General features: G+C 37.7%; 1 protein-coding gene, 1 long non-coding RNA gene and 1 other non-coding gene across 8 annotated transcripts; 1 reads left to right on the forward strand and 2 right to left on the reverse strand.

Annotated features, from left to right (window-relative positions):
• Positions 1-5,418: 5,418 nt before the first annotated feature.
• On the reverse strand, positions 5,419-5,524 carry LOC148576791 (small nucleolar RNA R71). The gene has a single exon (XR_015904028.1). It is a non-coding gene; the product is annotated as a small nucleolar RNA R71 (small nucleolar RNA).
• A 3,693-nt stretch (positions 5,525-9,217) lies between these two features.
• LOC107630692 (uncharacterized) lies at positions 9,218-12,397 on the reverse strand. 6 transcript variants are annotated; one of them, XR_001618362.3, is made up of 6 exons: positions 11,736-12,176; positions 11,304-11,468; positions 10,881-11,134; positions 9,873-10,005; positions 9,705-9,786; positions 9,218-9,497 (listed from the first exon to the last, which is right to left on the reverse strand). It is a non-coding gene; the product is annotated as an uncharacterized LOC107630692 (long non-coding RNA). The 6 variants fall into 6 exon arrangements; XR_015902356.1 differs by having other exon boundaries at positions 9,362-9,500; XR_001618359.3 differs by lacking the exon at positions 9,873-10,005 and having other exon boundaries at positions 11,736-12,397.
• Positions 12,398-14,309: 1,912 nt separating this feature from the next.
• Positions 14,310-14,723, forward strand: LOC148576792 (uncharacterized). Its single transcript, XM_088502784.1, has one exon. It carries the CDS (start codon positions 14,310-14,312, stop codon positions 14,721-14,723), a length of 414 nt encoding a protein of 137 aa, XP_088358910.1.
• The last annotated feature ends 706 nt before the right edge of the window (positions 14,724-15,429 follow it).

A 15,429-nucleotide genomic window follows, 5' to 3' on the forward strand; every position in this document is an offset into this window, starting at 1 on the left:
CCAACAATCCTGAAATAAGGTTACTATACACTCTTTTACCTCATCCAAATTCTCAAGGTTGTACTTAATGACACTGGAAGCCTCCTCCCAGTACAAACAAAAAATAGGTTCAACTCTCTCATTGAAGTAAAAAGGTCGAACACCCTTTACAAGTCGGACCTTAAAGAAATAGTTCTTAAAATCATAAAAAGACTCATCAAAAATAGAAAAAAGTTTTCTCCCTTGAATAGGTCAGAAAGAAAGCCAGTGTTGTCTTTTAGAGCTGAAAGATTTGGCAAGCTGAAAAAGATAAAAAAAAAGTTTTGGAAGAAAGGGGAAGATCAAGCTCTCAGCTTATTAATTGATAAACTTTCATAAAGCCCTATGAGTTCAGGTGGAGCTGAAAAGGAGCCACTTTATAGAAATAAAGAATCTCGGTTTCAAAATCAGTAAAAGGGAGGGATACCCCCAGCCTAGTAAACAAACAGTCATACATGAAAAGAAAATAACTTTTTGAGTTGTTAAGTTGGTGGAAACAAATTCTATCCTGAGTGTCAGGAGCTACCAGCTCATACTTCCTCTCATCATCTTGGTTCCTGCAAATTCTATGTTGTAAACAAAACTTTTCTACATACTCGTTGTCAACTATGGGGACAGAAAAAAGAACAGTAACATCTACCTAGTTCAAGTCAGAAGGTACTTTAGACGACATGCTGAAAACTACTGAACGAGACATAAAGGGTTATACCTACAAAAAAGCAATATGAAGCTGTCACTACAAAAACTCACGAGCTACAAATCGGGAACAACAACACCACATTCAATGTACACAAAAGAAGTTAGACTATCCTCAAGGATGGGACATTCAACCTGCTCTACTAGAATATGAAATGACGCCATTACTTAGGATGAAAATGGCACCATTTGGGGTAAGATGAAACCTCAGAATTCAACATAAACCCAGAATCTATAATTTTTGCAAATAATAGTAAAATCCATAACAAAGAGATAACGAATAGAAATTATAAAAGAAAATCTACCACTACAAGAGCAACCAAAAGACCGTTGTGATGATAGCAAACAAGAAAATCTCTACAAGCAAGTAGCAAGAGGCCAATTTTTGAAAAGACCATATTTTTAGAAGCTTAAAAGCTTCATCCATCAAGAAACATCAACTAGCAACGACAATGAAGAATAAAAGGGAAAGAAAAATCAACCTTAATAAAGAATAAAAGGAAAGAGAAAATGCAGCAAAGCAAACGGACAATCTTAAAACGCCTTAAGTGACATGAAGATTTAAAATAGAATCTCAAGGAGAGAAATCTTGAAGATCAACAAAAATGGAATCACGGTGAAGAAGAAAGAAAGTTTGAGAGAAATGAAGTGAAAGTTTCAAAAGTAGAAACGAAAAAGAGGAAAGAGAAAAAGAATTACGTTTATATAGCCACTAGGGGCAAAATGGTAATCTCACCCCCATTTAATGACATGCACGGTTACCAAGGTAACTGAAAAGAGGCGCAAATGGTTACGAAAAGATGTGATGTTCAGATTCAAAAAACACATCAAGTACCTGACCGGATCCCAAAGAAGGCCGTAAACCCGACATGATGGAACAAAAGCTACAAGAGATCAAGAACGACTTAAAAATGTTTGAGCGCGATCAAGTAAAGTTCGGTCTCAAGCAGAGACACTATTCATACCTTAGCCTACAATTTAACCAGGCCCAAAATGATTAAAAACCTAGTCTATAGAGTAAGAGTCTAGATCACACTCTGGGACCTATCCGACCTCATAAAGGTTAGCCCACGTGGCGACAACTTAGCCCAACTTATTCAAAATAAGATGAATCTCAACCGACTCTTACGATCACTCCTACTTATTTAGAAAGGAGATCTCAACAACCTCCATAATAAAAAGGAGTAATAAATTCACTATCAAAGGTGGAATTATTCCAATGTTAGTTATTGACTCTATATCCACACTTACAAATACCTTGACACCCTCAGGTAATTTTCGAACTCCAATCTACTAAAAACCTGCCTAAACCTATGCTAACTTAATCATCAGAGTCCCTTGTAGATACTGATGACTTGCATCATCTATCTTTTTCTCTTAACCAAAAAGACCATAGAATTAGTAGTTTCTCATTCAATTGATGCAATTACTTGAACTAATTGATGAATCTTATAGTACATTGGTTTGAAAAGGATCTTGTTTGAATTTCAGGTGAAAATAGCAACAAAAGAGGAAGAAAGAAAGAAAAATAAGCTGGGCGTGTGTACTGGACATGCCACTTGGTGCAAACGCCAACAACTTGAATGGGCGTGGCACGCCAGCTATAGGGCATGGCATGCCAGTTAGCAACTCCAGAGGAGAGCTCATGATGAATTACAATGGGTGTGGCATGCCAAGGTCAGGCGTGGAACGCCAGCTATCAATTCCAGAAGAGAGTCCATGAAGCTCACAATGGGCGTGGCACGCCAAGTAGATGAACCACAAGGGGCGTGGCACGCCTAGGTCAGGCGTGGCACGCCATTTATCAACTACAGAGAAGGGACTCCAAGCTTTACAATGGGCGTGGCACGCCAACTACAAATTCCAGATAAGGATCCTTTAAGACCTGCAAGGGGCGTGGCATGCCAGGCTAGGCATGGCACGCTAACCCTATCATCCACAATGGGTGTGGCACACCAGGTCAAAGGCATGGTACGCCAGTACAACAGAATAGAGGAGGATGGAAGAAGCATCAAGAATGGTATGCAACTTGAGACTTGAGGCGTGGCACGCCAAGTTAAAGATACAATGGGCATGCCACTTGGTACTAGAGGCGTGGCACGCCAAGCTCATGCGCCCTCAACACCACTATGGGTGTGCCACGCTAGATCTGGGCGTGGCACGCCAGTTCATTTGACCAAAGAGGGGAAGTAAAGCTCCAAACAAGGGTGTGGCATGCCAGATCGAAGGCGTTGCACGCCAGCACAAGCCTTTAGTGAAGAAGATCAATGGGCGTGCCACTTGGGACTTTAGGCATGGCACGCCAAGGAAAAATAACAATGGGCATACCACTTGATGCTTAGGGCGTGGCACGCCAACCATGCTTGCACCATGGGCGTGCCACATGAATCCTGGGCGTGGCACGCCAGTTTACTGGGCCAGAGGAGAGTACTCATGCTCGGTTGAGACCGTGGCATGCCAGTGCTACTTTCCAGAGAAGAAAGACGAAGAGTTCAACAAGGGCGTGGCACGCTACTACTGGGTGTGGCACGCCAATTACATCAACAAGAAGAGAAGAAGGAGGGCTTCGCTGAAGGCGTGGCACGCTAGTCACGCTAGTTCAAGTTTCTAGAGAGGAAGAAGGGAGATATCACCTGGGTGTGCCACTTGAGTTCGAAGGCATGGCACGCCAGGCTAGCTATACAAAAGGAGCGTGCCACTTGGAAGCCAGGCGTGGCACGCGAAGCCAAGCTGAGAGGCTGGGCGTGACACGCCAAACACACACCAGGCACATGTCTTACTTTAAATTAGTTTTCCTTTAAATTTTAATTGTAATTTTCTTTTCCTTTTTGTAATTTTTATAGGAGTAGTATAAATACCCCTTGAAAGTACTGAAAAGGGGGTTGGTTAGTTGGTTGGTGGGGTTGGCTAGTAGAAGGAATTAGTTTAGTTTTACTTCACTTTATCTTCTTCTATCTCTTGTATTTTTCTCTAAGCTATGAGTAGCTAAACTCCCTCTCATTGGGAGAAGGAGCTCTGTTGTACTTGATGGATTAATGATAGTGAATTTCTTCTTCTCTTCATCTTCTCTTTGATTTGCTAGAAGGAATTTTGTTTCTTAAGTCTAGTGTTCAATAATCTTGGAAAAGAGGTTGAATGCAAATTGGGTTTCATGGGAACCTTAGAAAAGGAAACATGGAACCGTGCTTGAAATCCCTTCTCACACTTGAGTATATCTGGATTTTGGGATTCGATATGGTGACATGAAATCCACCCACTATTTGGATCTATGAGGATGTGTGGTTTAATCAGGGACCAAACTTATCTCTTTTCACGAGCAATTAGACCAAAGAATTGGCTGATTATCAAGATTTGAGATATTAAATCACCAAGGAATTGGGGTTCAATCAATCATGATTGCCAAGAGGTCAATGAGTTGCATGATTGAAGATGAGATGATCTAGATTTGATCCAAAGAGAGCAACATCTCCTAATCCCAATGAATTTCCCTATTCTTATCTTCCCTATTCTTTATAGCTTTCTTTAATTTCTGCTATCAACCCATTCCCCATTTACAATTCAGTCATTTATGTTTCAGCAATTTATTTTCATGCTCTTTATAATTCTGCACTTTATTACTTTTCTTTATCTTTAAGTCATTTACAATTCTGTCATTTAAAATTCTGCACCCAGTAATTCTTATTGATTAGCTTGACTAAATCACCCATTAACTAAAGTTGCTCAATCAATCAATCTCTGTGGGATTCGACCTCACTCTACTGTGAGTTATTACTTGACGACAATTTGGTATACTTGCCAAGGACGAATTCATTATATTCATTATAGTGATATAGTGCAAATCTAGTCCATCAAGTTTATGGCACCATTGTCGGGGATTGATTTTGAATTGAGAATGATTAAGTTGATGAGTATTTAGATTAAACATTTTTTATTTTACTTTGTTATTCATTTTAATTTCAGTACCTGATTTCTTTCTCTCTTTTAACACTTGAATTTTCAGTTGTTCATTGTATATATAACCACTCTAACAAGAAGCACACTAACTGTTTGATGCTTTGCATCAACCACATTTGACTTACCCACCCTTCTTCCAAAGAGGGTGTTAATCGTTGCTCTAGATAGTGTTTTGTGTTGTGTATGACAGGGAGGAGAAGAGCTATAACCTCTTACAATTTCGAACTTGAAATAACATTTCTAAGATTGAAAAGAGAGGCAGTGGCAAGAGGCAAAAGGGTGGTTGGTGAAGAAGAAGAAGAGAATCTAACTCAAAATATGGAAGGTGAAGCACACAACCATCAAGATGAAGTAGTGGGAAACTATGCTCCCCCACAAGAAAGGAGAGTGCTAGGCTCTTATATCAATCCCAATCCTGGGAATTGTGGGAGTAGCATCTTGAAACCCACCATACATGCCAACAATTTTGAGCTCAAACCATAGCTCATCACTCTTGTTTAGAATAACTGTTCAATCGGAGGAAGTGCTCAAGAAGATCCAAATCAACATCTAACCACATTCTTGAGAATCCGTGATACAGTGAAGGCTAATAGTGTTCACCCTGACACCTATAAACTGCTTTTGTTCCCCTTCTCTCTCAGGGATAAAGCATCTAAGTGGTTGGAATCATTTCCAAAAGAGAGTTTGACAACTTGGGATGATGTTGTGAACAAGTTCTTGGTAAAATTTTACCCTCTCCAAAGAGTCAACAAGTTGAGAGTTGAGGTACAAATATTTAGACAACAAGATGAGGAGACTCTCTATGAAGCTTGGGAGAGATACAAAGAGTTGACAAGAAAATGCCCCCATATATGTTCAATGAGTGGGTCCAACTGCACATATTTTATGAAGGATTGTCTCAGGAGTCAAAGAAGGCTCTAGACCACTCTTCAGGAGGCTCTCTCAATAATAAGAAGACAATTGAAGAGGCCATAGACATCATAGAAATTGTGGCTAACAATTAGTATTTCTATGCCTCCGATAGGAACTCAAGAAGGGGAGTAATAGAGCTAAACCACATAGATGCTCTGCTGGCTCAAAACAAGGTGATCACAGCTCAACTAGCAGCTCTAACCAAGCAAATGGAGAAAAATCAAGTCTTAGCAATTAATACTCAAGCACATATACAAGAAGGAGATGGCCTAGAAGTTGAATGTGAATGGGAGCAAGCCAACTATGTGAACAATTCATCAAGACAACCATATGACTCCAATGCTAAAACATACAACCCAGGTTGGAAGAACCACCCAAACTTTGGGTGAAAAAACCAACAAAATCATACCCGAGACCATAAACTATATCACTCTAACTAATACAACAACCCCATCCATCAATATAACAATCATAGGCCCTACCACAACCCACATAATGTCCCCTACCATTCAAACCAACAACCACACAGCAACCATTCCCAAAACGTATTATCCCTAATCCCACAACCATGTGATGATAGTGGAAATTTTGCAAGATTAGAAGCTATGATGGCACAAATGGCAGGGGATATTGCCACTGTTGTAGAGAGACAATTGCAAGCTGAAAAAAGATAGATTCAATCCAAGAGGAGGCCATGTCCAACATAAAGAACCAAGGGGCAGCAATATCAAAACTGGAATCACAACTAGGATACCTATCCAAGCAGATACCAATGCCTACAAATACATTTTTCAGCGACACCATGACCAATCCAAGAGGGGAATGCAAGGCCATCACACTAAGAAGTGGGAAGGTGGTGAAAGAGACATCCTCAAGCCACAATTTGCAAGAAGAAGAGGTTGCAAATGACTTAGTAATGCACCACTATTTCGTGGTATATTTTGTGCTTAATTTAGAGGATTTTATCAACTTCCTTTACACTTATCCACATAAAATGCATGGTTTTGTGTCTCCTTCCTAATTTTGATTAATGATTGAAAACATGCTTTTTAGGCCCTAAATAAGCTATATTTTAATCTCCCTCTATTATCATTCGATGCCATGATCTGTTTGTTGAGTGATTTCAGAGTTTATAGGGGGCAATAATGGTTTAGAAGAGAGAAAAAAAGCATGCATAAGTGGAAGGAGCATGAAAAATGGAGCTTTGGAGTATTGGCATCGATGCGCAACGCGTAGTCGACGCGCACGCGTGGAAGCTTGGATCTGGATTGGCGCGCAAAAGTTGACGCATACGCGTGGCTGGGCAGAATTCCCATCGACGCGTATGCGTGCTCAACGTGTACGCGTGGATTGCAAAAACCTAGATGACGCGTACGCGTGACCTACGCGTACGCATGACGCTCGGCGCATGACCTCATTAATAAAATCGTGGCTGGCGATTTCTGAGGACCTCCAGGCCCAGTTTGAGCTAAATTCTGGAGGGAAAAGACCCAAGGGATCAAGGATTGAAGGGGGATTCACACATTTTACACTTTCTTAGCTAGTTTTTGAGTTTATGTTTCTAGAGAGAGAAACTCCAACTTCTCTCTAGGTTTTGGCTTTCTCAATTTCAATTGCACTTGGATCCTTTGGTTAGATCTGAATTTGATTCAATTTTACATTGCTTTAATTTGTAGATCTCATTCTTCTACTCTCAATTTAATGTTCTTGTTACTCTAGCATTGTAGATCTTGGCTTTGGATCTTGTTATTTTGATTTCTATTAATGCATTGAGGAATTTCATGTTCATTGTTGTTAATTGTTTGATTATTGCTAATTGTTTGCAATAGATAGCTTTAATTCAACTTCTCTTCTCAATTTCATGATGTCTTGCACTATTGCTCACCAAGTGCTTGAGAAAATGTTAACTATAGCTATGGAGTAGATCTTCACTCTTGGCTTGGGGGTTGGGTAATTAGAGACACTTGAATTGTGAAGGTCTTTCGTTGATTGACAATTGGAAATTGCTAATTGATTTGAATGACACTAACTCTAGTCTCTCCTTGGGATTTGACTAGGACTTGTAGACTCAAATTGATTCCACTTCACTTTTCTTCATGGTTAGATGTTAACTAAGTGGAGCAATAACCAATTCTTATCACAATTGATGGAGACAATGAGGATAGGAATTCCAATTCTCACCCCTAGCCAAGGTTTTTATATTGATTGATTGTCATTCACTTTTGTTTAGTTCAAGTACTTGTGTCCCTTAGTCTACTTGTTATTTGTTCGTTGTTTTAATGCAAGCTCATTTACATTTCTTGTATCCAATATCAAACACCAAGAGAACCCCTAACCAATGATGTGCACCTTAGAGAAACTCCTAGGGAGAACGACTCGGAACTAATACTCTCGGTTATTGATTTTGAATTGTGGACACACATTTTCTATGTTTGATGCGTTATAACTTGTTGGTTTAGACTATATTCACGACAAAATTTATTGGTAAAATTCTATACCGACAAAATATCGCGCATCACTTAGAAATCAAGAAGGAAGAAAAGACACATACTCCAGCTGCACCAAAACAAGTCTTGAAGCCCTATGTACCAAAGGCACCTTACCCACAAAGGCTAAGAAATGATGGGAAGGATAGTCAGTTTTCTAGATTCTTGGAGATCTTTAAGAGGCTCCAAATCAGTATCCCTTTTGTTGAGGCATTAGAGCAAATGCCACTCTATGCCAAGTTCGTAAAAGAGCTCATGACAAAGAAAAGAAACTGGGGAGAAAAGGAAACTATAGTGCTCACAGAAGAATGTAGTGCAATTATACAAAAGACGCTTCCCCAAAAGATGAAAGATCCTGAGAGCTTTCAAATCCCCTGCATCATAGGGGATATTAGCATTGAAAGAGCATTATGTGATCTGGGAGCTAGTATCAACCTTATGTCCTTGGCCAATGGCCATGATGAAGAGAATGAGAATTGAAGAAGCCAAACCAACAAGCACTACAAAAAAAAGGTCTATGGTAGCTAGTAAAAAGGGTGACCATTCACGGTTTTGGACCTATGGTCACAGTTTTTTATCGTGGCCTATTCTCTTGTGGCCATAGGTCTATGGTCACAGATTTTTTATCTATGGTCACGGTTTCAATTTTCAAATTCTGACACTTTAGGCCACGTTTTTTCACCGTGACCATAGCCTCAATGGTCACCCCTCCTTAAAACCGTGACCATAGACTCTATGGTCACCCCTCCTTAAAACCGTGACCGTAGCCTTATCTATGGTCAAGATTTTTGCCATGACCATAGTTCTATGGTCACCCCATATTAAAACTGTGACCATAGCCCTATCTATGGTCACGGTTTTTCCCGTGACCATAGCCTCTATGATCACACCTCCTTAAAACCGTGACCATAACCCTATCTATGGTCACGATTTTTCGCCGTGACCATAGCCTCTATGGTCACCCCACCTTAAAACCGTGACCATAGCCCTATCTATGGTCACCCCACAAAATCGTGACCATAGCCTTATCTATAGTAACGGTTTTTACCGTGACCAAAGCCTATTTTTTTATGAGATTTAATTTTTTTTTAAAGCATAATCACATCCCAAAATAATAATGATCACAAAATAAATCTAAAAATAAAAAATGATAATCAACAATTAAGATAAGTTGTGATTAAAATAACCGACTAACATATCAATATAGTTGATATCAATATAGTTGAGTGAATACACTTGTCTCAATCTTAGTTTTATACAGTGATATATACACTAACACTAAGTAGACACTATTAACAAAATTGTTCCACAGACGTGAGAGCAATACAATTTAGATTCTACCAGAATAAATTGTTTCTGGTATTGCTATTCTTTCTTCTCAACGCTCGAAAACTTTTGTTTCAGCCACTTAAACATTTGAAAGCTCAACACCTGCTTCATTAACATGCAAAATAAAATCACATTAGACATAAACACCTACATTTATTCTTCTTCAACTTAGGGAAAAAATATCATTAAAACATATATACATCACACATATAATAGCTAGTACACACTATACAACACACATCCACATCATAGTATATGACACATCATAAAACAATATAAAGTACTTGAAGAGATAGTTGTATATATTACCAAAGTACTTGAAATTCTCTGAGTAGCTTCTTTTTGTTTTTAAAACTTCATTTTTGACAGACTTCATTGCAGCTCTTAATTCCTATAAAGCACCAAATAATATAAATATAGCACAAGTAAAAAGAAAATAGAAATAAAAAATGAAGCAACATAAACAACAAAGCAAACCTAAAAAGCTCTAGATTGGCAATCGACAAAACTTAAGTAAGTATGCTCCTTATTCTTCCAATTCACAGATCTGGATTCTGAAAAAATCCTAATTTTCAAGTTTCTTCTTCTCCTCAAATTTACTTTGTTCAAGCTGCAAAGAAATTATTAAAGCATGTTTTGTAATTTTAAATGCTAAATCATTTCAATTTATATTCAGCAGCCTACTCTTAATTTTAGCAGCCATACAATTCAAATAGATTTTTTTATTTGGTGACTTGAATTCTTAAGATGATATGTCATTAAGGCATTGTGCAGGTAAACGACTCAAGATGATGTGGTCTCTGAATATGTGAAATTTGCATACTCGTACATAACATACGGCTCTACCCTGTGCAGCATATTCATGGTTGCTTTACCTTGAGGATTACACCATTAAAGATCTGAAGCCAAAAGAAACTCGAAATAAGGCTATACTCTAATACCACAAGGACATGGTGTATAAATATAAGATACACCACAATTAAGAGCATAATTTGGGGGAGAATAAGTTGTGAAAGAAAATTGACATAACTTTGAATTTTATGTTGTGACTAATATTGGTGGCCTTGAGACATTGCGCATATTACTGAATACACAAGACAAACAACACAATCAAAAGAATAATGTTTTCTAACCATTACCTTCCAAAGTGAGGTTTTTCTACCAAGTAGATCATAATACATGAAATTTAACAAAAACAAATGCTTCTCAAGAATGACAAAATAAAATTCAGTACAATGGGGCACTTAAGGAATTATTTTGACGTCAACAGCAAATGAACCAATAAAACAGATCGAGACAGCACTTAAGAACAGACTTCATAACTATAGCATAGTTGAAGGGTCCAAAAATCATTCGTGGATAAAGCTGACTATGCCAGTATCAATGGCATAGTAGTGGAGAAACACATTGCATGCATGGCAGCACACACATAAACATAGTAGTTCAAATCATAACAATAGATTTACCATCTTGCAACTTCCTTACCATCTTGCAGAGTAGCATGGTATACTGATCCAAAGCCTCCTCTCCCAATCTTTTTGTCCTCTGAGAAGTTTTCGGTCAATTCAAGCAACTCTTGCAGGTGAAATCCTCCAAATCTCTATCTTTTCCCTTGCTAGTTATGTGGCTGAAAGGGTTCTTTGAGATTCCATGGACAATTTGAACTTCTGCTTCCATTGATGAGGTCCAAGTGTCATCTAATCTGCCAGGGTCATGGTCGCGGCCTCGGCCTCCTCTACCTGTGCAGTGTCAGTAAAATAAGCACTCAATAGAGATAATTATTTAGATGCTCAAAGAGTCTAATGAACTATTCTATTATCATCAAGTATCATACCCACACATAACAATGTTACCAACAAGTTCAAAAGTTTAATTCATACCCCTTTTATTTATAAAACTAATACATACTTTTTTTAACTACTTCATCATCAGGTTGAAGGTCGTAGAAACCTTTTAATGTTGGTGGCATCCTTTTCTTTGTAACTAAAGTTTGGTCCCATTGCTGGTTAGTAAAGCTTTTTTCATCTTTGTTCACACTTTCATCCTTTAAGCTGGCTTCCAATTCAATTGATCCTGTTACAAACATGGTTTCCATTTTTGTTAATGAGTGAAAAAGAGGTAAGAAACATAAAGAGGCAAATGGAATTACAAATAAAAGATAAACCCAGTATCGGCATGTGGAAAAGGATGAACTGTTTACACACAAATGACACAAGGAATACATAATTGAGATTTAATGACACAAGAAACACTTCAAAGCAAACCCCAATGACATAAAATAATTGAGCCAAACAGCAACACTAACGATACATAATTGAGCCAGAGCAGTGACAACAATACCTCCGGCAGTAAGAGAACAACTGGGTTCATCTCCAATGGCGGCGGCAGAGACGAACTCCGGTGGCAGTGACGCTGAGCAGAAACGGCGGAGGAGCGAGGCTCACTCTCTTCGGGCCTTGTTCATCTCTTTCTCTGGGTTTCTTCCACTACGACGGCGGCACCTTCAATCGACGACGACGGTGACTCCGACCACACCAGCGGTGATGGCGACGGTCCCTCTCATCTCTGTCGCGAGCTTCCTTCTCGATCGCGCCTGTCTCTATCTCCCTCTCACTCCACTGCGAACCTCTCTCTTTCCCTCGTGCTCGATGGCGACGACAACGGCTTCCTCCTCCATCGCGTGACAGTGACGGCGACGCAGTGGCGGTGCGGGACGGCTTCTCCTCTTCGCGTCTTCTCACTCTCTGCTTCTTCTCAGCTCGATTGCCCTCACTCTCCCTCTCTTTCTTGCGAGCATCGACTGCGACGGCGGCTGCCAGTTCCGTCGGCGCCGTCTGCTTCCTCTTCCCTCTCTTCCCTTCTCCGTTTTCCCTCTCTCTCTCTCTGCGCTTTCGTGGGTGTGTGCGTGTGTTACCGTGAAGAGAGGAGGGTCGTTTGAGGGTTTGTATTTTGGGAAATTAGGGGTGTGGGGGATTAGGGTTAGGGTTTGTGATTTTTAATTTGGGAATTAGAGTTAGAAATTAGGAATTTTATAAGAGAATTTGGATAAAATAGATATTTTGATAAAATTGATGGATAGAATAATAATTTTAAATTAAATATACTCCACTAAAAATATTTTAAGAATACTATTTACAATATATTGCTGAATAAAAATAATTTTTTAACTTAAATTATAAAATAAATATATTAATTACGTTTTATCAAGTATGTTTAAATTTAAAATGTCAATTATCTAAATTGAATCATATAATTTTTTATTATTTTTTATTACCAGAATTTTGATTTCAAAGTATATAAAATAATCGATTATAATAAAATTACACAAAAATATTAATTAACTTAAATTCGAAGTACTTATAAAATTAATTTAGCCATCCAAAATACATGAGAATAGGGTTGTGAGGGTTAGTGTGTGATTTGAATTTTAGGGTTAAAGTTTGATAATTTTAATTAAATTAGGATATAGAATAATTTAAAATTTAATTTAATTCTTTAAAAATTATTTTAAAAATATTATAGAATTATCAATTTATTTATTGATTTTTAATTAAGTCTTTTAATTTAAAATTTTAATATTTAAATTAAATTATATAAATTTTTATTAATTTTTAATTATTAACTTATTAAATAGTTTTAAGTTTAAAATAATTTTTTAAATTAAAGTTAATAGTATTTTACTTAATTTTTTATTTATGAAATTATATTTAAAATAAATTAGATAAATTATCATTAGTTTTTAATTATTAAAATTTTTAAATTTTAAATATATGAAATACTCAAAATTATAAAAAAAATATATAAGAATCTTAATTAATTTATATTCAGATGATTAAAATCTGATTTAGTTACAAAAATATTTTTGAATAGTAATTAGAATTAGGGTTAGGACTAGAGTAGTTTAGAAATTTTAATAATATTAGAAGGTAGAATAGTAATTAAAAATCAACCATAATTTATTTAAATTATTTTAAAAAAATAATATTTATTTGTCAATTTATTAATTAGTTTGAAGTTTTAAATAATTTTTTAATTTAAAATTAATAGTATTCAACTTAATTTTTTATTTATAAAATTAGATTTAAAATTTTAATATTTAAAGTAAATCATATAAAATTTTTATTAGTTTTTAATTATTAAAATTTTTAAACTTTAAATATATAAAATATTTAAGATTATAAAAAATATATAAAAACCGTGACCATAGACCCTTTTAGGTCACCATTTCAAAAAATCGTGACCATAGACCCTTTTAGGTCACTCCCAAAAACTGTGACCATAGACCTCTTTAGGTCACCCCCAAAACCGTGACCATAGACCCTTTTAGGTCACCCCCCAAAACCGTGACCATAGACCTTTTTAGGTCACCCTTTCGAAAAACTGTGACCATAGACCCCTTTAGGTCACCCCCCAAAACCGTGACCACAGACCCCTTTAGGTCACCCCCAAAACCGTAACCATAGACCCCTTTAGGTCACCCCCAAAACCATAACCATTGACTGTTTTAGGTCGCCTTTTTTTGAAAAACTATGGCCATAGACCCTTTTTGGTCACATTAAAAACCCGTGACCATAGACCCTTTTAGGTCACCCCCCAAAACCGTGACCATAGATCCTTTTAGGTCACCCTTTTTTGAAAAACCGTGACCATAGACCCTTTTTGGTCACTGTAAAAAATCGTGACCATAGACCCCTTTAGGTCACCCCAAAACCGTGACCACAGACCCATTTAGGCCACTCTTTTTTAAAAAACCGTGACTATAGATACTCTATGGTCACCCTTTTTCCAAAAAGTGTGACCATAGCTTTTTTTTTTGTTACGGTAAAAAACCGTGACCATAGACCCTCTATGGTCACGGTTTTTTACCGTGACGAAAAAAACCGTGGCCATAGACCCAAAATGTTGTAGTGGAGAATGGTACTTCAATTAGCTGATAGGGCATTTAAGTTTTCCCATGGAGTAGTAGAAGACTTGGTTAAAGTGGGAGAGTTCATCTTCCCAGCTGATTTTGTTGTGCTTGACATGGAGGAAGAGTCTAATGCATCAATCATACTAGGAAGACCATTCTTGGCAACAGCCGGAGCTATAATTGATGTGCAAAAGGGAGAGTTAGTTCTAAGATTGCATGAAGAAAAGATGGTGTTCAATATTTTTACTAGAATGAGCTATCCCAAGGAGTCCATTCGAGAATGTATGATGGTAGACACAATGGAAAAGCTGGTTCAAAGAGTCCTAGAAGAAGATCAATGTGAAGAGCAATGGAGCAAGATCATCAAACATCATGTGGTCAACTACCACAGGAAATCACAGAAGGCTCAATTATGCTAGACAAGGCAAACAAAGAGAAGATGGAGGCACCAAAGCTAGAGTTGAAAACCTTACCCCTAAGCTTGAAGTATGCTTACTTGGGGAGCAACAACACATATCCAATAATCATCAACTCAAGCTTGAGTGAAGAACAAGTAGAGAAGCTCATCAATGTGTTGAGGCAACACAAGGATGCCATAGGGTGAATACTTTCAGATCTAAAGGGAATTAGCCCTTCAATGTGCATGCATAAGATCCTTCTTGAGGAGGATGCCAAGCCTTCAATACAACCACAAAGAAGGCTGAACCCCTCAATGCAAGAAGTAGTGCAAAAAGAAGTGTTGAAGTTATGGCAAGCAGGGGTGATTTATCCTATCTCAGACAGTTCTTGGGTGAGCCCTATTCAAGTAGTCCCTAAGAAGGGAGGAATCACAGTTGTGGCAAATGAAAGAAATGAATTCATACCAAGAACAGTGACTGGATGGCGCATGTGTATAGACTACAGGAAGCTCAATGAAGCCACAAGAAAGGACCATTTTTCTCTACCATTCATGGACCAAATGTTGGAGAGATTTGCCAGACATGAATACTACTGTTTCACTGATGGATACTCAGGCTACAACCAGATTGTAGTGGATCCTAAAGACCAAGAGAAGACTTCTTTCACTTGCCCTTATGGTGTTTTTGCATATAGACGCATGCCCATTGGTTTGTGTAATGCACCTGC

Source organism: Arachis ipaensis, chromosome B1 (assembly GCF_059453495.1).
Source record: "Arachis ipaensis isolate K30076 ecotype BB chromosome B1, ASM5945349v1, whole genome shotgun sequence".
NCBI classification, from domain to species: Eukaryota; Viridiplantae; Streptophyta; class Magnoliopsida; order Fabales; family Fabaceae; genus Arachis; species Arachis ipaensis.